Source organism: Carassius carassius, chromosome 2 (genome assembly GCF_963082965.1).
Source record: "Carassius carassius chromosome 2, fCarCar2.1, whole genome shotgun sequence".
Lineage (NCBI taxonomy): Eukaryota > Metazoa > Chordata > Actinopteri > Cypriniformes > Cyprinidae > Carassius > Carassius carassius.
Genome location: NC_081756.1, coordinates 18,001,987 through 18,024,880, shown reverse-complemented (window position 1 = coordinate 18,024,880; position 22,894 = coordinate 18,001,987). Strand labels below are relative to the sequence as shown.

Below are 22,894 nucleotides of genomic sequence, written 5' to 3'. Positions count from 1 at the left end.
AAGGAATAAATGTAAATTGTTTTTTTTTTTTTTTTTTGTAATGATTACTGCCTTGCACTTATTTTGGCACTGTACAAACTCATCTACACTATGGAGTAAGGTCAAAAAATGTAAAGCGAAAATATATTTTTAAGACCTTTTTTAAGAGTTTAAAACCTTCTTCACTTCTTTGGGGAAATGTCCTCTTGCATTACTGACTATCCTGACCAAGAGGAACAGTTCTTTTACTTAATTAATTTTCAATTAGAGACCAAAGATTTCATATTCATAAGACCTTTTACTTAATTAATTTTCAATTAGAGACCAAATTTCATATTCATAAGAGTAAATTTAACAATAAACCCCCCAAATGTATGGTTTAGTTGACTGAAATAGGTAAATATATTGACAGGATCAGAGACTCTGTGAATAAGAAAAATGTAAGCACTTTGAAAGTTTGTAAACTTTACAATGTATTTATCTGATTTTATAAATACGTACACGTGTATGTATATCTTGTATTTTTGTTTTGAAGTTTTATAGGCCTACTTTGTTAAAAAACTTTTTTCTTCTCTTATTTTAATGTTGTTTTCGTGTGTTATTGTTCCTTGAAAAAAAAACAGACTGGAATGCAGCCAAAGAAAGAACCACCATCGCACTGGCGTCCCCTGCTGGTCAAGTACATGTAACTTACTCCACTATAAAGGTTCAAAATAAACCTAGGAATGGACTATATATTTTGACTAAAATGTAAATTAAAATAATAATAATAATATTATTATTATCTCATATAGTTTTGAAGAATTAAAAAATATTCACATGCTACTAGAATACAAAAATACATATATAAAAAATAAAAAAATAAAATTAGGATCGTATAGCACATGTAACATTACATGCGCATATATATATATATAGATAGATAGATAGATAGATAGATAGATAGATAGATAGATAGATAGATAGATAGATAGATAGATAGATAGATAGATAGATAGATAGATAGATTTATATATATTGACGTACATCCGAGAAAACGACACGGAGGGAATTTAGGAATATTATGGAATATATATAATTAAGCATATACAAAAGTAAATACACGCATATATGCAAATATATATATATATATATATATATATATATATATATATATATATATATATATATATATATATATATATATATACACACACAAAATACTCAAATTTACATATGCCGCAGCTTCCCTATTTCTTGTATTCCACCAGCTCTGTAGTATTTCCATCAGTAAGGTTCCTTTCCTTTCTGATATTTCTGAGAACAAGGAGTTCGATTATGTCTTAAACTTTATTTGTATGATGGGTACCATATCCACAAAGCTAGATACCTTAAATTTAAATCCAGCTCTAATATATTTGCTTTTGATTTAAATTTATTATTATCATCACTTCAAAAATTCTCCTCTAATAAAAAAAGCACTGAAGACATCTCGTATTAAACGGTTTTTAAATACACCGTTTTGTTTTGATCTCTCCTCTGTATTCCCTCGTATAGTCTATGTTGTATGTTCTTCGTTCTTTATTATTTGTTTCTTTTGTATTTAATAATATATCTGCTGAAAGAAACTCGCTGCTGTATTCATTGTATTGTCGTGAAGCTTCAGAATCACCTCGGGTCTGCCAGCCATCGTCAGTGCAGGAGGCTACGCCTGGCTGAGCTGTGCGCTCCGGCGACAACAAAAGAGCAATCATGACTAGTGGGTATTGATTTTTATACCTTCCGATGACATGATCTCAGCTTCGACTATTACTAATGGAAGTACTTTCATAGAAAGCCGATTACATGAGCGGTACAATCCCATGCTAACTAGCTAGCCAGCTAGCTTATTCTGTGTAGAGTCCACGAAATTAAATCACAAGATTATCCTGCTAAACAAGGCTAAATGCTGGTTTATGGTGACGTTAGTGGTTATTAATTGTTTATTATATACACTACGACACGGAAAACGTTTTCGATATGTTAACTGAAAGTTTTTTTTTTTTTTGCGTGGAAAGTTAACGTTTCACATAAGCAAACTTGAAATTATATTGTCAAATATATTTTTAATAGAAATGTCACCCGGAAAAATTCTTTATGGAAGAGTGGTCAACATGTTTTCATTAGATTAGGAAGTTCTTTATTTTGTGATTTCTGTAGATTTCTGGGGGGTATTCCAGAAAGCAGGGTTAACTTACTGTGAACTAAAACCTGAACTCTCGGTTGATTAACCCCAAACCTTGCTTACTCGACGTATGTGGTTCCAAAAACTCGTCCGGGAGTAAGTTAATTCAACTCAGAGTATGTTCCTGGTTAAGACTCAAGACATTCTCAACAGAGCGACGAATCGACGAGTCACTATAGAAACGGGCGCTAAGAAAACACGCGCCATGCTGTTTCTTTCTTCTTCTTTTGTTAATTAGTTGTTTACATGCTTAGAGCATATCTCCACCTAATTGATGGCGGTGCAATCATTTTTATTTTTTTCCATTTAATCTTTGATACTTGAGAATGTGAATTATATTGTTTGTTTTATGCTAATTATACATTAAGTCATATCAGATATGTATTTTGATTTAGAATTTAGACATTATAGAAAAATGCCACTCCATGCAGTGAGATATAACATATAATAAATAAAATATATAAATATATATAAGTTAAACATTACCTTGTCATAGTGTTTTATAATTTATACATACCTCTTAATACATAATTTACAGATAACTCTTATATATGCCAATAAAAGAAATAATCATATTAGAATAATATATTACCTTATTTATTACTTATATTAGCGCTTCCTCATTAACATATATATATATATATATATATATATATATATACATATGTTGTGCGGTATCTATCACGCCCACTGAAGGCTCGCTGAAGTGAACTAATCGTGGATCAGAGAGTGAGTTGCTATGACAACTAACATAACCTGAAAGTTACCTCCGTTTTTGGAACCGAAAGTTGAGGTTATCCATTTACTTACTCTTAAACATACCCGGGTATGTCACATAACCTGCTTTCTGGAATACCCCCCTGTTCTCAGTGTTTCGTGCGGATGTTGTTATTGTTATGAAAGCTCCCTGGCGCCCTCTTTGCCACATTGCCTCACTGCTACACATGTCTGTGTTGTTGATGATACTGTACTCAGATTAGGTTTTACATGCATCAACCTTCCTTACTTTAAAAATACACACACTGACACTGAATAGATTTGCCAGTTGCAGACTGGAGTTTTAAACGGAGTGGTATCTTGTTTATTCATGTTCGATCCTGTGTGCAATCTATGTATATTCACGGCAGTAAAGCACGAATAAGCCATTATTGATGTGATCTGTTGTCTTGCAGGGGGAAATCAGCGTGAGCTTGCCCGTCAGAAGAATGCTAAGAAGAACAATGAACATGCCAAAGGGAAGAGAAATGAGGATGGCCTCTCAGCAGCTGCCCGTAAGCAAAGGTATCTAAAAAGGAAAAAAAACAAAACAAATTGATAGTGAATTATGAAGTGCATCATACTGAATGTGAATAATAATTATTATTAGTAGTAGTATTATTGTATTTCAGAGATGCTGAAATCATGCAGCAGAAGCAAAAAAAGGCAAATGAGAAGGTGGACCCTAAAGGCAATTAACCAGTGGCTGGCACTGTGACCGACATGGCATCCTGATTTCTTTTTTCTTTTTTGGTCAAGAGAAAGTATCTGTCATTGTATAGATCTGGAGACTTTGATTCTTTAATGTTTCATCCCAAACTCCGTTATGTTCTTGAAAGGGCATATAAACTATACAGTACATAATGATTTGTGTTCAGCTGTTGAGGAGAGAGTTTCTTATGTTCAAATAATCAGAGCAAGCCCAAATAATGGTAGTCTCAAAAATGTGTGGACTTGCACTGTAATCTTGTATTTTTGTATCAAGTGCCCTTCTTAATAAAATTTACATTTTAATTCACATCTAGCAATTTATCCTTATAATATGGTTATCCATATAAAATGTGTGGATTATGATTCAGTGTTTTTAAAGCTGCAGTCCGTAACTCTTTTTTTTTTTTTTTAAATGAACAAAATCAATATTTGAGTAAGTACATAACCAGCCAGTGTTCGAAACTATCGCCTTACTTTAGCCTGATTCACAACGTTTAATTGATGATAAAGTTTTCTGATTTGAGTGGCTCGGGTAGGTTTTCGCGGGAAATTCGAGCATGGCACTGCGTCATTACGTCACGTCTGTACTAGGCTATCGCATGTGAAGATCCTGCAGGTGGCCGATCGTTTTAATTTGACAACATTAAAATTATTCAGTGCACTTCATTAAAAGATGCGTGATAAAATAAATAAATATTTACCATATTAAAAATAAGTTGTGGACTCTCAAGGCCAGCTGTTTTAATGGCATAACATGTATATAAATAAATGTTTAATCATTTAACTTTATTTGCATTTTACTACTGATGTGAAATGTCAGTAACCTACATTATGGGCTATAATGTATGATAGGGTGCCCTGCTTGTTAAAAAATTGATGGGATGGACTTTAAAGGGTTAGTTCACCCAAAAATAATAATTATGTCATTAATAACTCACCCTCATGTCGTTCCAAACCGTGAGACCTCCGTTCATCTTCGGAACACAGTTTAAGATATTTTAGATTTAGTCCGAGAGCTCTTAGTCCCTCCATTGAAGCTGTGTGTACGGTATACTGTCCACAGGGGCGTAGTTTATGGGGGGGATGGGGGGGGTAACCCCCCCAATATTCAAATCCATCAGTTACAACCCCCCCATTATTTCAACATGAAAATCACAGTAGATCAAATGAAAAATATAATATGAAAAAATAGAATTCATTTATTTTGTAAAAATAATTTTGTTCCTAATCAAATATGAGTATGTCATAATAAATCAGACAAAAAATACTCCCCCTCCATTGAACCGATTGGTAACGCCCAACCAATGAGTTGCACTTTCACCAAAACAAGCGAGTGGTGTTTGAATGGGAGAGCACACGGTTAATGTTAACGCCAAAAATGAAGAGAAGCGCTGCACAGCGGACTATATTTAACTGCTGGTCAGAGAGGGATGCAAAAAAATAAAGCATACTGAGAATGAGGTATGAGAATATTGTGTAATAGTTAGTACACACCACATATATTTTAGCTAGCTAAGTTAATCCATTGTAATGTATTTAGCTATAACTATCAGTATAACAAGTTACCAAAGCAGCTGTCTGTTTTGCTAGTATATTTTTCAATAGTGTCTGTAATTATCAACGACAAAAGTATTCACATGTTTGTTTTCTTACTAAATTAATCTGACTTTTGAACGAATTGGATGAATTAACGATTTAAGTGGCTAACTCATTAAAACAGTGAAACACTGCCGCCTACTGGCGGTTTCAATACTTAATTTCTTTTGATAATCTCTACTATGTTAGAATTTTATGAATGATGATTATACACAAATTTCATAACGTTATGAGGTGTATAATCTCTTAACATGTTTTTATAACAGATTCGAGGTAAATATAGCTGCAGGGTAGAAAAGTCAGCAGAGGGAGAGGAGGAGCAGGTGATCAGGTAAAGAAGATGCCATTCAATCAATAAAATAAAATAAAATAGGAAACAGTATAGAAAAACAGCAGTTTTGTAAAGTTAGGCTATACATATAATGCCTTTAATGTTTTAAAGATGTGTTTCCCTTTAGAAAAAAAATTAAAATGCATTAAGTTGGAATGTAAAAATCTTAAAATAAATGTCTAAATGTTGTCTCTTTCATATTTCTATATGTTGAATTTGTAATCAGTTAAAGCATGTTGCCAGATAGATAGATAGATAGATAGATAGGTAGATAGATAGATAGGAAGAAATAAATTATCCAATAACAATACACATAAAAAAAATTTTTTTTGAAAAAAATAACGGGCAGCATACAACGTTCAACCCTCCCAATGTTCAAACCAAATCTACGCCCTTGACTGTCCATGTCCAGAAAGGTAAGAAAAACATCATCAAAGTAGTCCATGTGACATCAGAGGGTCAGTTAGAATTTGTTGAAGCATCGAAAATACATTTTGGTCCAAAAATAGCAAAAACTACGACTTTATTCAGCATTGTCTTCTCTTCCGTGTCTGTTGTGTGAGAGAGTTCAAAACAAAGCAGTTTGTCATATCCGGTTCACGAACGAATCATTCGATGTAACCGGATCTTTTTGAACCAGTTCACCAAATCGAACTGAATCGTTTTAAACGTGGAACGTTTCCAATACGCATTAATCCACAAATGACTTAAACTGTTAACTTTTTGATGTGGCTGACACTTCCTCTGAGTTCAAACAAACCAATATCCCGGAGTAATTCATTTACTCAAACAGTACACTGACTGAACTGCTGTGAAGAGAGAACTGAAGATGAACACAGAGCCAGATAATGAACGAAAGATTGACTCGTTCTCAATATTAAAAGTTGCTAAACAGATGTTTTGATATTTTAAAAGGATTCCCTAGAGTTATTGGAGAAATAGATTTTACTAACATTCCAATCTCTACACCAACAAAAGAAACTGAGGCTGATTATCTTAACAGAAAGGCTACTCATAGCCTCAATGTTTAGGTAGGTTTTACTAATATGCATATATTTTCATTGTAATGTAACACTAACCCATGGGACTTACCTACTGTGTGTTAAGTACAGATGACTTGTGACCATCAGTGTATGGTCACACTCTGGATGCCAGATGGCCTGGCTCTATGCATGAAACACAAATCTTCGAGAAGATGTTATGTCAGAACTGTTAAGAAGGTATGGCAAAGTGCAATCAATAGACAACACTTTACTGGAATGGTCCGTGACACTTTTTTCTTTTCTGTTTATTGACAGGGCTGTTTGAGGGTCTGTTGGTGGGAGACAGAACTTCTGCATGCTAGAGCTGTTTGATGACTCCCCACCCTGACCCTGAGACAACACCACAACATGACTTTAACATGGCCCTCAGTCAAACCAGGCTCAAAGATAGACATGACTTTTACCATTTTAAAGGCACGGTTTAACAGTCTTTGTGACATAAGAGTGTCACCAGAGTGGGCATCTCAAATTGTCGGTGCGTGTGTTATCCTTGACAACATAGCCACTATAAGGAAGGAGCGGGTGGCAAGTGAATATCACCTCCCCCTGATGGTATTGATCCCTTCACTCAGGACCATCCAACTGGCAGAGATGCCATCACAGCAGAATATTTCCCTTAGCATTCAATAAAAGAAAAATGACCATCATATACGTTTATACATATTCCTTAATTTCCTTTCATGTTGTTAAAGAGAAATGTTTCATGTTAGGCCTTATTATTGCATTAATATTTATTGTTATTAAATTAGTAGCCATCTCTTCTCATGTTGATGTTAAAGAAATGCAGTGAAAAGGTGAACATTAGGTGTAGTGTACAGTATTCGAAACCTCTGTAAAAATCACTCCACAGGTTGTGAATTCATGTGAATTCTTAAAAATGTAAAAATCTTTTATGATAAAAAAAAAAGACATTATACTATCCACAACAATTCTGATTGAATGGAAAAGTTGTTTTTTTCATTTATTTATATTTATTTTGAACTCTTAAAGCTTTATTTCCAAGAATGTCAGATTTTGGACTGCAATGTATTATAATTATGTATTACGTATAATGAATGTATTGGTCTCATTTCAAGATAAGAAATCGTTCATTAAAAGCATTCTGATTCTTCTCCCAACTGGCCATATTTAATAAATTCAATTCAAAAGACATACTCTGACTATGACAGTTTAAGTTTATGCAAAATTTTATTTGCATGCCAGACAGTGGAGACACATTTTCTGACCCATTTCCATCTCTTCATTAATGTACAATTGGCTACAAAATTAAACCAGGATGTTGACAGTGGCCTACCTCATTTACAGCTTACAAATACTGGTAGAAAAATAAATAAAGTGCGTGAATGTACAATGTAAAACAACAGTAAAACAATGTCAAAGTATAAAAGATCACAATCTACTTTACGTATCCATTCTAAACACACAAATCTGAAAACACAGTGGAATGTAACACATGATTAAACCGCATCAAACGTGTCAAAGTTAATGTGGATTAAAAAGAGTTTCCAAGTGGAACAGAAGTCTAAAATAGCAATGTTAGTGCAAGGGTTTGTTTGAAGTCTGGATCACCCATAATTGAACTTAACTTTATTTTTACCCTAAAAAACAGATTGCAAATGTACAGACATTGAGGTTTTTTCCCACTAGAGCTCTTTTCTTACTGTATTGAACATTGCTCCAATATCACTTTACCAGACGTCAAACAGACCATTTATAACACATAATATAATTATTTTGTGTTATTGTGCAGTTTCATTGTCTTGGTTCTGCCTGTTGAGACTACGTCTACACCAAACACAAAAACAACCAACCTGTGAAGCAAAACAGAATCTCAAGCTTGTGCTTTATATTTCCATACAACTCCTCAAATGCACATTCAAATATTCTTAATGCTCATACACGTATGCTACATTAGATCTAAAAGTAATTTTCATTATTTCTCCACATGTAATATTTCCAGGCACTTTACTAACATGAACACATTTGAATAACAGAATGGAAAACACATACTACTTCCCAAAAAGGACTAAGAAATAATAATAATAAGACCAAAAATAGAATCTTAAAAAGGGACCAAATAAAAAAAACAAAAGATTTCTAAAATGTTTAGAAAGTTCTATAATACTAGCGAGCTATCTGGTCTGAACTGCATGGTGTTTAATCCTGGTATAATGAAAAACTACAGAGCATGGATTATGGGTTTCATAGACAAATTTTAAATTAAAGTTCCCCCACTTAAAACACTTATGCATTGAACCTTTGCACAAAAACAGCAAAGGAACACAAATAGACGTATAGAACAGTCCTCTCAACTTGAGTGAATCATTACTCTTTGTCTTGGCAGTGGTAATAGACAATAGATTTGAGGGCATTGTCTTAAGCAACTATAGTTAGGCGATTCACACACACTGTGCATGTCCTATCAATTCTCTTATACTCGGGGCTCAGTACGCTTTGTCTTCATGAAAGCTGCCCATTGAATGTACCAAGTGAATGTAAAGAGTGTTCGACTGTTAATGTGTCATTTATATAAATTAATTGGAAACATCAGCATTTTAAACCACAGAGTCTTTGATCTCAGAGCCCAATCGTACCCGTGGCTGAGGGCAAATGTCATTGACTTCCACATGACTCTCTTTAAAGCCATTCTGTGGTGTTTGGGTGAGTGTCTGTGCTTCCTTGGAGTTGCGCTGCGCGCTTGTCTCTGATGGAGCAATTATGTATCCACAGTTTTCCTCCAACGTCTGGTAGCTTTTGTGGTCGGATGGGGATGTTGGAAGCACACTTGTATTGAGGGGTAAACTCTCCCCGTGTCTGACTCTTCTCTTTTGTGCTCCTCCAGTTTGCTCTCCTCCTCTCAATACCTCCTTCATCCGGCCCCTGTGTCGATATGCTACCGACAGCCCGAACGAAAGCACACAAACAGCTAATAGCACACACACTACTGCCAGCTCTGTGCCATATGTCTTTATGCGCAGTTGAGCGGAGTGCTCCGATTCGCTGGACAAGATGTCAGATGAAATGCTTTGGATTTTTTTTAAATGTGTATCTATTCGCCATGTGTTGGTTGTCGAATCAGATAACAGCTCTGCCTTCACACAGTAGTTGGCCAAGAGTTGCCTGAAGCCACGTTCTTCTGACCAGCATGAGAAGACCTCGTCGCTGCCTGCACGGCTGCTCACTACCAACCCACCATCTGGGCTTGGGAACAGGAAGTGGCCTACATCTGGCTTATATGACCATTTCCTTTGGGCATGGTTAGAGCGAAGATTGCAGGGCAGCAGGAAAAGAGTATTAGCTGGGACGATAATGAGCTCGCAAGCAGATTCTTGGGAACTTGGGAAAGAACGTGGTAACACTAGAAAGAGAGGAACAGAGATGGGTGTTAGGACATATTCAGATGGATGACAGATGCTTGTATATGTTGGGATTTGCAGGTTTACCTGAGCTCTCAGACACCACACTGAACATTGTGCCGTTACATTTTGACGTGTCTGCCTTCTCGATATCCTGCTGCCATTGGCTGAAATATGCATAGGAAGTTACAGATTGGTATTTGTACTCAAAATGATTAATGCAACAGATGATTTGGATGAAAAAAGGGAAAGAAAAGAAGACTTACTTTTGTGGTGGGATACGTGTGACGTCAGTACAGTGTGTGCCTGTCCAGGCACAGTATGGGTCTCTGGCCAAAACACACTCGCCACAGTTGTTATGGAAACTGCAGTTTGCTACTGGCAGCTGCACAATACCAGAGTGTGACGACACAAATAACAAACCCTGTTTGTTGAGAGAGAGGACTGAAAGTGAGAGACTGAAGCGAATGCTTTGTGGAGCACAAAGGCAAGACATTTGTTTTAAATATTTGTTCAAATACACTACCATACAATAAAAAAAAAAAAGAAATTCATTTTATTCAGAATTTAAATAAAAATTTTCCATAAGTGACATTTTAAACTGTCACAAAAGATTTGTATTTCAAATGAATGCTGTTATTTTCATCTTTTATTCATTGAAAAACTCAATGTATCACAAATGTACCACAGCATCACAGTTTCCACAAAAAGTATATTAGTACATGTAGAAATTAACATTAACCTAAATTTTAAAATGCTGTAAAATTATAATTCATTGTTAGTTCATGATATTTAATACATTAGCTAATGATAACAACTTGAACCTTTATGTAAAGTTTTACTGCATAAACACACACACACCTTAGTTGAATCCATCTCCATGTTTTGTACAGGTTGTTGCTCTGGGAACAGTTGGATCTCCTCAATGATGTGCATCGTACCGGCTACATTCACAGCCTTCTGCAAACGTCCATCATCTGTCAAATCACAGAGCATAATGTCAACAGCTCTTTAGAAAATAAATGAAATCACAGAATCTCAAACACTCAAAAAACCCACATACCTGTGCTGATGAACATCACATTGTAAGCAGCGTGGAGGCCTTGCACGTGGTGCACAGCAATTTGTGTGTAGTGCACAGAGTGTGTGAAGAGCACTAGCTGACTTTTGACAGGACTGTCCATCAGGAAGTGGTCTTTCACAAAGTTTAGTACCTTATCTGGCATATCAAGGGATGAGTGCATTCCCAGCTGTCTTGAAGCATTAGTAATACACTGTAGATAGGGAGAAAAAAACAATCTTCACGATAAGCTTCAGAGAAACTCAATGATCCTGCACTTATAGAACTGGTATATTGTATATTTGGAGTCAGTGTCATCTTACCATTCCAGGTCGTGGTTCAGGTACAGAGTGAGTGTGTGTGTACCATTGCTGAGTCTCTCGGTTCACCTCTTTGTAACGACCAGAAAACGCTTTTTCTACCTGATCCATGCTGAACACACACACTGCTGAACTGCCTGCTAGACCTTTACTCCTACGAAACATATAGCAACAAATTAGAAATAGTTTTAACTATTTAAAACATTTAATATTTGACTACTGTTTTATGATATAAATGTTAAAAGGTTGCCAATAATACCCAGTGAGGCAAACTACTTGACATTTTCCCCTCAAATTTCACCATTTTGAATTTATAATATGCTGCCATTTACGTGATTCATACAATGTGAATCAGAATGTGAAACGGTTTGCGTTTACAACATTGGACATACAAAAAAGATTGAATGCATGTATTTTTTTATATTATTTACAAATAGTTTAAAATGATTACTTCTCAACTAGATTTACATCTTCAACATTTTTTTTCTACTTTATTTTCAAGTCATGGTTATGGCCTTGGATTACATTACTATAACATTTGCAATGTTACATTCCATTTCTAGTATGATTAAATAATGAAAAACATCCCCTCCACTCAATCTTATCTTCCCTAGCTCCTCTGCATTTATTTATTTTTGCTCACCACTGAGAAGTGAAGACTGCATAGAAGAGTGTGTTTTTCTTGTGTTGGGCTGGAAGCACATACACATCCTGTATGATGTTGAAAGGAAAGCCATCGTCCGGTAGCGAACACAAGAGTTGAGCTTTCAGAAATGTGGTCCATTTCTTCTGCAGGACTCTCTTTCCACCTTGATCCTCCTGAGGTCATACACACAAACAAATGATGAACACTTTGAAACTAACAGTCTCAATGATTCATAACACTCTGAAAAACCACTAGGGGGAATCAACACGCCAGTCCGGGTTTCAGAGCCTCTGGACCAAAATAAAGAAAAATAGAGAAACCCATTGTTGTGGCACCATAATACACCATCAGATAGTGATAACAGGGTACTGAATGATTATTACATTCAAATACAATAGTGTTTATATAATTCTCCAGGGCATCTCAAAGAATAATACCATAATACATGTCTGAACAATTATCATGGTACTCCCATGGGTTGTAGGGAGCATTAGCGGCTAGGAAAGTAACACAATGTGTACTTTTTCCCCATGTTACCCGATTAAACCAGATCTCCAGGTTTATTTTTCACCTAAAGTCTGCAGTTTTTTGACTGATCCAGCGTTGTTGTTGTTTTTTTTTTGTTAAAATGACATACCATACTTCTCCATTTTTGTCCCCCCAGGCCTCATACAGTCGGATTGAGCAAAGTACATAATGGATGCGCATATTGATATTTGATATATTGGCATTTGTGTATGTGTATGCAGTTACATGTACATGTGTGAACTGCTTAGACAATCCATCTTACCTTGCACACACGTGCAATCCTGGACACTATGGTGTTATCAAAGAAGTCGAACTCCTTCCCCATCTCGCTGAAGAAAAAGTAAATCTGATCATCACTTCTCTCGCTGTCTGAACCTGTAATATAAGCAGAACCTGCAAATGCTGGGTCTAATAGACCACAGCACACACACACACACACACACACACAAATAAATAAACACTTCCATAAAACATATTCCAAAAATCTAAATGGTTTTCTAATTTGTATCCATTTTTTAACCTCAGTATCAGTAAGTATAATTTGTTTTCAAAATGCGTGAGAAAGCAGGGTTCTGTAATCAGTGATGCTGGCATTTATTTTTGGATATTTATCTTCCAAGAAGTCCCTTGTGAGGAATTATGTGTTTGTATATATATATTTACCCTGGAGCCAGTTAAAAGAGTTTTCTGTTTTGAGAGGGGTGCCAGACCCAAGACTCCTATATATGGCGGGTTCATTTCCCTGGAAGTTACTGACAGTAGCAGTGTACAGTTCCCCATCTGTAACACAACAAAACATGCAAGTGCTTATTAACAGTAAATCACCATGTTCATCAAACTGAATGATGTTTATGTATGAAGTTCAAACAAAACAAATGCATTGTTTCTGCATGAGTTTTTCTTACCCACTGTAATAGCTGTAGATCTGTATTCTGGATTAAATGGACAGCGTCCACGTCCGTCCTCCATAACTTGTTCCCCGTTTTCATCTCTTTCCAGAGAGAAACTGGAAATGTTCTACAAAATTTCCAGGAAACCATGGAGAAACAGTTAGAACAAATGACACCAAACACTAACACAATTAGGTCAATGATATGATAAAAAAATGTTTTTATTTAAATATACAATGACTTGAATACATCTAATTAAATAATTATTAAGTAGATTGTATTTTATTATTATTATTATTATTATTATTCAACTGCTTATTAAAATGCTATGAAAAATGTGAAATAAAAGTCATGTCGTTTAACCAACAAATGGAAAAAAACACACGATAAACTGTATCAGACAGTATGTCTACAGACCCTTATGACTGTGTGTAAAGGTCAATAAGTCTTATAAAATATCAGATAATTAGTTTTAGCTTTAATTTTATATTATTCCATTTTACTAGATCTTTTTCTATTCTTTATCATGGATACACATAAATATAACTGAACATCATCAAGAGAAAAAAAGTCTCACAATGTAAGCACAGCTGGGACTGAAGGCATATGTTCCACACACATACAGGTGTGTGCTGTTCAGACGCAGTAAAATCTTAATGTAGTTGAAACAATCCGTCTGAAACACATAAGAGACAGATTATAATATATGGTGTCACATTTTTTCACTTATATCACTTTTTTCACTTTTATATTAACAATCACCACAACACACATGTACCTGGGAGCCCTTTCCTTTAAAGATACACTCTTGCCTCTTCTTTTCTGGAGTGCTCCATGTGAGCTGCAAAAGACGCAAAACAAGGCTGAGTAACATCAAAATCAACTCCTACACTCTACTACAAACATTCTTGTATACACGTACTGTTTTCTGTAGATACGTCACGCTGATATTGTCCAGGCTGAGAGAGAATATGTTCTCCCTGGCTCCCACGTAGATTTTGTTTTCATCTGGGCTCAGCAGAAGGGTTGAATAGTTATACACGCCATCCACAGAGAACTCTCTCACTGATCGTCCTTCTGCATCTGAACACACACAGTTAAAAATATCACTTTAAACATGCAGCTTAATCACTTCATAAAAAAAAACAAAAAAATTCAGTTATTTGAAAAAAACATTAGATTTCACACACATACAAGCTATACATCATATGTACACAAATATATAAATTCTTAAAGTACGTTCAAAATTCATCCTCTATTCCTCACATGGAATGCAACTTCAAAACTTCAAAAATCTGGCACACAAACCAACCTTTGAAAATTACGTGGGTTTGCATGTCCAGAAGGCTTTCCTGGCAAGGCACAGAGGTCACTAGCGTCAGTGTTTCCTCATATAAGTCTTTACAAGCCATTTTGTTCTAATTACAACCATTACATTTGAATTTTTTAATGAGTATGGCTGTCCTTCTGATTCAGTACACCAGCCAGGGTTTACAAATGGTTCTAATAGCCCTTGTAAATGTTTACAATCACAGATTCAACTCTCCTGTGTTTGCCTAAGATGAGTGAACGCAACATTTGAAACAGTCTCATAATGGGTCTTTCGGGAACTAGACATCATGGCAGTTCAAGTAGCCCTAAAATTGAGCTAAATTATTTCAGGTGAGTGGAAGTCTGAGGGAATTTGGGCCAACAGAGCTTCTTCTACAGAATATATATATATACACACACATATGACAATAAAAAATAAGATTTCCTACCAAATCAGCATATTAGAATGATGTCACATATCACACTGAAGACTGAAGTAATGGCTGTATAAATTCTGCTTTACCATCACAATATATATACAAAAGAAAACAGTAATTTTGAATTGTAATATTTAACAATTTTATTACATTTCCAATCAGATAAATGCGGTCCTGGTGAAAACATCATGGAATTACCACCTGATACCAACCCACACTGTATCATGGTACCACAGTACCGTATCAAGTCAAAAAGTGGGCAGGAGTTTACATGTGTGCTATTAACTGATGCAATAAGCCATCCTACTACCCAAGCCAAAACTGAAATAATCCCTGAACAAGCACCAGTGTGAATGAACTTAACCTGTTAGCTCCTGGTGGGACTAATATGGTAAGTAAATTGTAAATAGAGTTAGATAAGAAAACATCTGTTGAATAATGAATAATTAATTCATGCACTCACTGTATGTGAAACTGATGCGTGCTGTGACATCATCTTCACTCGCCATGTTTGCTTGTAAAACTCCAGCCAAAAAAATCCATATGGTCCCGAATAAGAGCCAGACAGAGTTTGTGGTTTCCATGGATAATTTCCATTGGACTTTATATTTGATTGCCATGGTTACTGCTTTGCAAATGGAGATGGTTATATTCCAGGCATCTTTGGTATTTAAATGTGATGTTTACACCGTCATTAATTCTTTCAGGTATACTTCTTTCAGTTATACTTCAGGTCAACGGGACATTGCCATATTTCAATTAGGCCTTAAAGAGGCCAAATTTGAAAAGATATCAGATCCTTGTGGGCAAACAGACACTTATTATAAAGAACACATTCCTCCTTTTATGTATTATCCATGTAGCAAACTCCAATGAGACTTTCTGGAATCTGCAACGGGAGAAACAGAAGTACATTTAGTCACTTTATCAGATTACTAACTAACACACTGAAGGATGCAGCTTACCTGGGAAGGAATAATAACAAAAATTAATTTCGCAACAACTTTGAATTACAGACACTCACAGCTGATACAAAAAAACATTTAAAGAATTTAAGACAAGTAATAAATATATATATTTTATTTCAGTTCAAAAGAGACTGATCTCTAATTCCACAGCAGATGCTTCAGTGTTTTTTCTAGGAAAGAGTTTGAATCTCATGTCCTCCTCTTCATGATATTATCCAAACAGAATTTGGAAATGCAACAACTCCCTTTTGGCCTGATCAGATTTTAAGAGTGGTATGTCTTGAAAACAGGAAGGCTGTGTAGTCTCTGTAGCCTCAAATACAACACACAAATGAAATGACAAAATACCATACTGATTACGCTCACATTCTCATTTTCTATTTATTTGTAACATTTGTATTATTAATTTATTGTGGTTTCCTTTTGGAGAAAATTAAATCAGCATTCAAATCCAATTCCAAACAGACTGTCAGTGAATAAACTGTCAGATAGATCAGATGGCAATTTTGTCTTTAGCAACCATAAAATGCAAACAATTAGGGTCATTAAATAGCCTTAAGTTCAGCTATGAAAAACCATACAACTACAGATGTATTCATTTACAATACAGCCTAAATCGTTCATAGATGCAACAAAATTACAGCTAAACATGTGTATTGACATCCGTTACAAGTACAAGTTGTGCACAAACAAACATTCAGCCTGCAGACTTAACTGCCCTGTGTTCCTGCTTAGACTCAAGGGTTAGAACTGGAAGTCAGGCACTTCTAAATGATTAAAGATACTGAGATAAAAATAAACATGCTGCTTACACTTATATTAACTACAGCTGCCAGATCGCATGTACCATTACATACACATAAACAAAAATATGGCTCTATGTAAAGACTTCCCTTACATGGAGAACTTTTGCCAATTAACAACCCTCCATTAACATTGAAATGACCTAATTTAGTACATAATATCAAAAGATGATGTTATGAAAGGGCAATTAATAATATGAGCTCTCAACCAGAGGATTTTGTACTCAAGATTATAATTAATTAAAAACTGATGTGACTCGCTTTAACCGAATTACACATTATGCAGAGTGAACAAAACTAAACATGATAAATCTTTTATTCTTAGGAGACTCTTAATGAAGCACCATGGGTGAATGTTTTATCATTGTTACCATAAGACAAATGAGATGCATTACATCGTAAACCAGACCAAAGAGAAGCCGTAGATACAGAGTTCAAACTTGTTATCTTTTACTTTGTAAAGATCTCTGATATATGCAATAAAATTTACAAACTGTCTATTATATATTTCCCCTAAAACTTTTATTATACTAACTGGAAGAAGGTAGTACACCATTGGTCTGGTTTCTTTGATTAAGTCCATTTGCATGGTAAGTCCCTAGAGCAAAACGTTCAGTAAAGGCATTATCAATAACTTCTACTGAAACTCTTGAAGGTCATCTACAAGTACAAACAACAGATATTACACATGGGCACAAGTAGCAACAACCTGGTGCTCATGTTCTCAGACTGTTACACAACAAAGGTTCTTTCCTGATGTGTAAGATGGCAAGAACAGTCTTCCTCTGACAAATTAATAAGCCAAATGTGAGAGGTTATCATTTGTGGACACTGACATCTGACTCAAAACAGAAGAACTTGCACTGTCTTCTCTAAATAATATAAACATCAAACGGTTCTTTGATAGGACATACAAGGTATTCATTGTCTAGTCCTCATAGTCTTTGATCCAAAAGGTTGATGCAGTTCTAAGCAGAGGAGAGTTTAAGTAAATAATAAAGGTCTGCTTTCATGTGCTCTCTTGTTTGCCCAACCACTGAGATGAACTAGTTTAAAAAAAAAAAAATTGCAATCACTCTCTTAAAATATTAGAAAGCTTCTCTCAGTTTTGATTATAACTAAAATAATCTTTCGTAGAAAAAAAAAACAGTTTTGATCACCATTTTCAATTAAATTGTTTTCTCAAGTTTTAATTATTATCAAACCTGGCATATACTACACTCCGAGGTCACATGGTCTGAAGCTCAATAAAGTTATAAGGAGCAGACACAAATAAGGAGGATGTTATCTTGTTTTCAGATTCCACTCATAATAAAAAAATGAATATCAATCATTAATGTAAATGAATGCAATACGCCTAATTGATGTATCTTTGATTTTAAAACAAAGAAAACTAATTTAATAGAATGGGTTCTGATACAATTTGGGACAAATACATTTCAATACAAGACCAAATGCTCTTTAAAAATCAAAACCCAATCAAATGTAATGGTTCTTTTTTTTCATTCTGTAGATGTTTTCATTTGCCTGACATCATCATAGTGGATGTGATCAAGCTTCAGTATCAACCTGATAACTGCGATTGATTATTTATGAGGGTCTAAGCACTCTTCAACCACAACGTAAAATGTTAGATAAAGTAACTTTTTCAGGCATCTTAATGGTTTAGAACAGGGTGATTTGCCCCACTTGATCCGAATCAACAGTTCAAAATAAAAAGCAAAGCCTATGCAAAAGATTAAAATGAATAGTACAATTAGAATACGATTCAATGTATTTACATTTAAGAAGGCGACAGCACCACAAAAAATAAATCAAATAAACAGCTTTTATCAGTGCTCTTGTTCAGCCTACTTTTCAAGTTCGTTCTCTCTCACACGTAGCTACTTGCAGATGTCGAGTTTTACTTCGCGGTGACTGTGTGGTGAGCTATGATATTAAAAAGTGATGTTTTGCAACAGCTGACGTTACACCATTCAACAGATAAACGGTCAGTCCTACGTCTCCGAACAATAATAAATCATCCGTCGCACCACTAGTCAACCCTGGCCCCTTTTATTTATTGTTTAGTATATACGCAACTTACCACTAAAGCGCTTAAAACCATTACATCTGTCTCCGAAGAGACTGGCAGCTGATGTGAATCGTCAATGAGCCTTCAGAACTGTATTCCAGCATGGTTTCTCTCAGTCCCGGTTAACTGCGTAAGATCCACCCGCTGATTTCTTCGCTCATGGATCTACCTCCGAGACAGTCACTCTGCCAAGTATAGGTCTCTGCAGTTAGTTATACCTACTTGAAAAAACACTCGACCCTCCTCCAACCATTCACTGGAGCCACACCTCTGACACACACATGAAACTACACTCTGCACTGGCAGAGAAACAGTATGTTTTATTCATACTCACAATTGTAACCAATGGGAAATTACAATCAGAATTGCTTATTTGGTAAATAAGACCCAAAAAGTTTTTTTTTTAGTCAAGCAATTTTGGGGGACAAGAAATTTAATGTAACTTTATTTTATGAGGCGCAAACTGGTCATAACTGTTTACAAGAGTCATGTAAAACAAAAAAGTCTAAAATACAAAAAAAAATTTTTTTTATAATCGTTGAACTCAAAACTCAAAAGTTGCGCTCACCACTGTAGTAAATCCTTGTTTGTTTTTTGTTGTTGTTGCTTTCATTTAAAAAGGGTTTAATAGTTTAAAAGCCAACCGGGCGATATATGAGGTTTCTGGATTTCTGGGACTCCCAAAATTTGATACTCATTCAGATTGAGAAGAATAATTCACAGTGTAGTGCTCATAGGAAATTACAGCAGATTAGAGTTAGATCAGCAGCAAGGGCCAGAGCTGAGCTCGGGCATCCATGAAATCACTATAAAGTTACGGCAGGCATCAAATGCAGTTTAATACTTCTAATGAGCAGTTGTGCCAGTCAGGAGTTCGTTAAAAATGAACAATTAAAGGATAATCTCCAACCTTAGGTATAGTCTTTCTCATCCTCTTTTTACTGGTAATGTCATTCTTTTCAATCATTCACTCTATTATTATGTCCTGATAGAGATTCAAAGTTAGAATGTTGCTTTGTTCACCTGGTATTCATTCACCAACTGCACCCTGTTTGTTGTTTGTGCAGAATAACATAATCCATGCCATGAAGAACTTATGTAAATACAAAAAAGTGTTTCATCTATGATGAGGAAGAACCAGAGAGAAAGGTTCTTATACTTCTGTGTCATGCTGTACTCTCTTCTTATCTTCTTTGGCCTGTCCTTACCATCTCCTAGCTTGTCTCCTAGGTAACCAGTATTTGATCGGTCTACTCCACAATTGAACAAATGAGAGCCTTGAGTCATGTGCACAATTAGCTTTTACACAGTGGACCATACCAACTTTGTCTACAATTTAAGGTTGCCATCTAAAGGTAAACCGCTGGTCTTACTCAACACTTTTCTTATCCAATTGTTACTAAAACTTCTGTTTTACGTGTGTCTTCTGTCACATGTGTGCACCTATATTCATAAATATCATGTGGTTTCAAAATAACAGCTGCAGTTGGTAGAACTGTGCAACTTCACACGTATCTCTGAAACATTTGTTTCTTTGGAAGACATACAAATGCACAGATGGATGACTTCTGACAATTCATCAAATGTTGTTTGGTGAATGAAGCATTGATAGAGCTGAGAGACCAAATGCATTCAGCAGATACAGCAGACAACTAAAATAGTCTAGACATGCAACTTAAGCACTCTTTTGGGGTACTGGAGATACTAAAGAGAAAGAGTCTCTCTCTCTCTCTCGTACCCTTAATCTCTCTCTCTGGTACCCTTAATGGACTGGCTGACGATGCTGATCCCTATTCCTCCCTTTCTTATTCTTTTCTTTTTCTCTCTCTCACACCAAGTCACATGTGTTTGACTCAGCAAGCCTTCATATCCTCCTCTTCAAATTCAAATAAAATCAAAACATCCGAGAGTCGCCAAAGTGTTAATACTCCTAGGAATCGAGCCAGTTCAGAGTGTTGCTGCTGGGCAGTTCTGCCCCTCAGTGCATGGCATGAACAGTCTGATGAGTTGTGGCATGGGAGAGGGATATCTTGTGTAAACACAAGGGATGCATTCCTAGGCTTTGAGACTTGACTGGCAATTAAGAACTGACGTTAGTCAGAGTGACCAGCAGTCCATATAACTAAATAAACAGTGCATCCAGCCTACATGACCAGCCACAAATCTTTCTAGACCTAATAGAAGGAAAATCTTTTTGAATTGTGAGTTGATATCTGTCTGAATTGTGAGATAAAAAATAACAAGCTGGAAACAAGCTTTCATATAGGTTTGGAACAACATCAAAAATAATCTTGACAGTAATGTCAGTTACAGGCTTTCATCTATTTGGGTCAGCTGCATTCTTAAAAGATTAAAACAAGCAAAACAAACTATGATGACCTGACTGTTCTAAGTCATCAAACTCTCAGAAATAATAAGCTGTCTTACAGTTTTGTTAGTTTGTGACCTGTAGACGAAAAATAAATAAATGGGTATTTCAGAGTAAAAACAATTATTGTAATGTCGTCAAAACTAGGAATACAACTCTAAATCCAAGTACCAAGGATTCTTTTTGGGTTGTTCAGGCTTATTTGCGAGACATATTTGAATGAGAATTGAATGAGAATGGATAGTACTCTAGGGACCGTTACCTCATCTCTCAGAGCAACAAAACAGGAATCAATTGAGTGAAACAGTGAAAGAAAAGGAGGATGGGGGTGGGAGACTGTGAGAAGGAGAGGAAGACAGAAACTAGAGCAGGATGTCTAAAGTCAATGCTCTGACTTTTCTTTAGCAGCTCAACAAACTGAATCCATTTTTTGTCAGTAACAGGTTAGTTTTAAACAAGTCTAAACTGTACAACTGAACATCTTGACAAAGTAAAAAAAATATATATATATTTGGATCTCCGAAATGAAAGTAGCACTGACCCTAATAAAAGACCATGACACTCCATTCACTTTATATGCAGTGGAGTGTCACTGAATGTAGGAGAGTATACATGTACTCTATGTGTTGTGTGTGTGTGTGTGTGTGTGTGTGTGTGCATGTTCTTTATATTTTTCACTCCACACTGCATTACAGCCAGAAACTCGCAAGCTCTTCTCTCCCACTGGATCTATACACACCCCACTGTGGGTGTGGATACACACCCATAGAAGGAGAAATGCTTCTTTCACACATTCATGTCAAGAGTTGAAATAATATAACCAGTAACCACCTGTTGATGTATGTATGTGTTTGTGCACATGTAGATACATATAAGTGAGATGTAATTCCTGCATTCTGGAGACATTTTGAGTCACAACGATTAGTCCTTCCAGGTGCATCCCAATGGGACGGGAACACTTCAATCCTAATCAGACTTACACAGTCTTCCCACTGGTCACAGATGTTGAGGGGACATGATGCAATGCACAGAAACCAATCTCTATCTCAGTTGAGATCAGCACTAACCCTGAGACACAACTTAATCCAGAAGGCGGGGGCATATTAATTATAATATAAATTATATGAATTATAATGTTAATTTGATAAAAAATTATAATTATACATTTTATGAAACTCTACAAATAATGCTTAATTGAATATCAATATTAGATGTATGAAAAAAATTGTTTGACACTATACAAATAGTTTACAGGAAAAATATTTGGTTAGTTACCGTAAATGTTTGATATACAGCTGAGAAACCTTTACCTCAGTTATTCTGATTATGACCTTTTCCACTAGCACATGATCCACAATTATTAATGCACTTTTTTCTTATTCCACTAAACCCATACTTTGTACTGTTTTACTGCCACACCTTAATCCCTGTCCAAGCATGTAATTTGGCCAACAATGGCCAACTTGGGAACCCTGTTTTACAGCACTTTACACTTGCTACACTGATATAGCATT

The 22,894-nt window shown here is 35.6% G+C and overlaps 1 protein-coding gene and 1 long non-coding RNA gene across 6 annotated transcripts; one reads left to right on the top strand and one right to left on the bottom strand.

Annotated features, from left to right (window-relative positions):
* The first annotated feature begins 1,443 nt into the window (after window positions 1–1,443).
* On the top strand, window positions 1,444–3,599 carry LOC132097332 (uncharacterized). 4 transcript variants are annotated; one of them, XR_009422722.1, is made up of 3 exons: window positions 1,444–1,721; window positions 3,355–3,463; window positions 3,555–3,583. It is a non-coding gene; the product is annotated as an uncharacterized LOC132097332 (long non-coding RNA). The 4 variants fall into 4 exon arrangements; XR_009422721.1 differs by having other exon boundaries at window positions 1,446–1,721; window positions 3,549–3,577; XR_009422720.1 differs by having other exon boundaries at window positions 1,448–1,721; window positions 3,552–3,580.
* Window positions 3,600–8,582: 4,983 nt separating this feature from the next.
* LOC132105219 (semaphorin-4B-like) lies at window positions 8,583–19,195 on the bottom strand. Of its 2 annotated transcripts, none has more exons than XM_059510432.1 (15): window positions 19,025–19,195; window positions 15,631–16,056; window positions 14,342–14,502; window positions 14,198–14,260; window positions 13,997–14,095; window positions 13,435–13,546; window positions 13,193–13,309; window positions 12,792–12,937; window positions 11,999–12,174; window positions 11,359–11,509; window positions 11,039–11,249; window positions 10,837–10,952; window positions 10,242–10,399; window positions 10,063–10,142; window positions 8,583–9,977 (listed from the first exon to the last, which is right to left on the bottom strand). In XM_059510432.1, the coding sequence occupies exons 2-15, from the start codon at window positions 15,785–15,787 to the stop codon at window positions 9,175–9,177; spliced, it is 2,550 nt and encodes an 849-aa protein (XP_059366415.1). In that variant the 5' UTR covers window positions 15,788–16,056; window positions 19,025–19,195; the 3' UTR covers window positions 8,583–9,174. The 2 variants fall into 2 exon arrangements, with proteins under 2 accessions (XP_059366415.1, XP_059366416.1); XM_059510433.1 differs by lacking the exon at window positions 19,025–19,195 and adding an exon at window positions 18,793–18,868.
* Window positions 19,196–22,894: the final 3,699 nt, after the last annotated feature.

Coding starts and splice junctions, on each gene's coding strand:
- LOC132105219 (XM_059510432.1), bottom strand. CDS start 15,787: ATGGCAATCAAATATAAAGTCCAATGGAAATTATCCATGGAAACCACA. Junction 13,310..13,434: donor ATCTACAGCTATTACAGTGG/GTAAGAAAAACT, acceptor GTTGTGTTACAG/ATGGGGAACTGTACACTGCT. Junction 9,978..10,062: donor TGTGGTGTCTGAGAGCTCAG/GTAAACCTGCAA, acceptor CTCTCTTTCTAG/TGTTACCACGTTCTTTCCCA.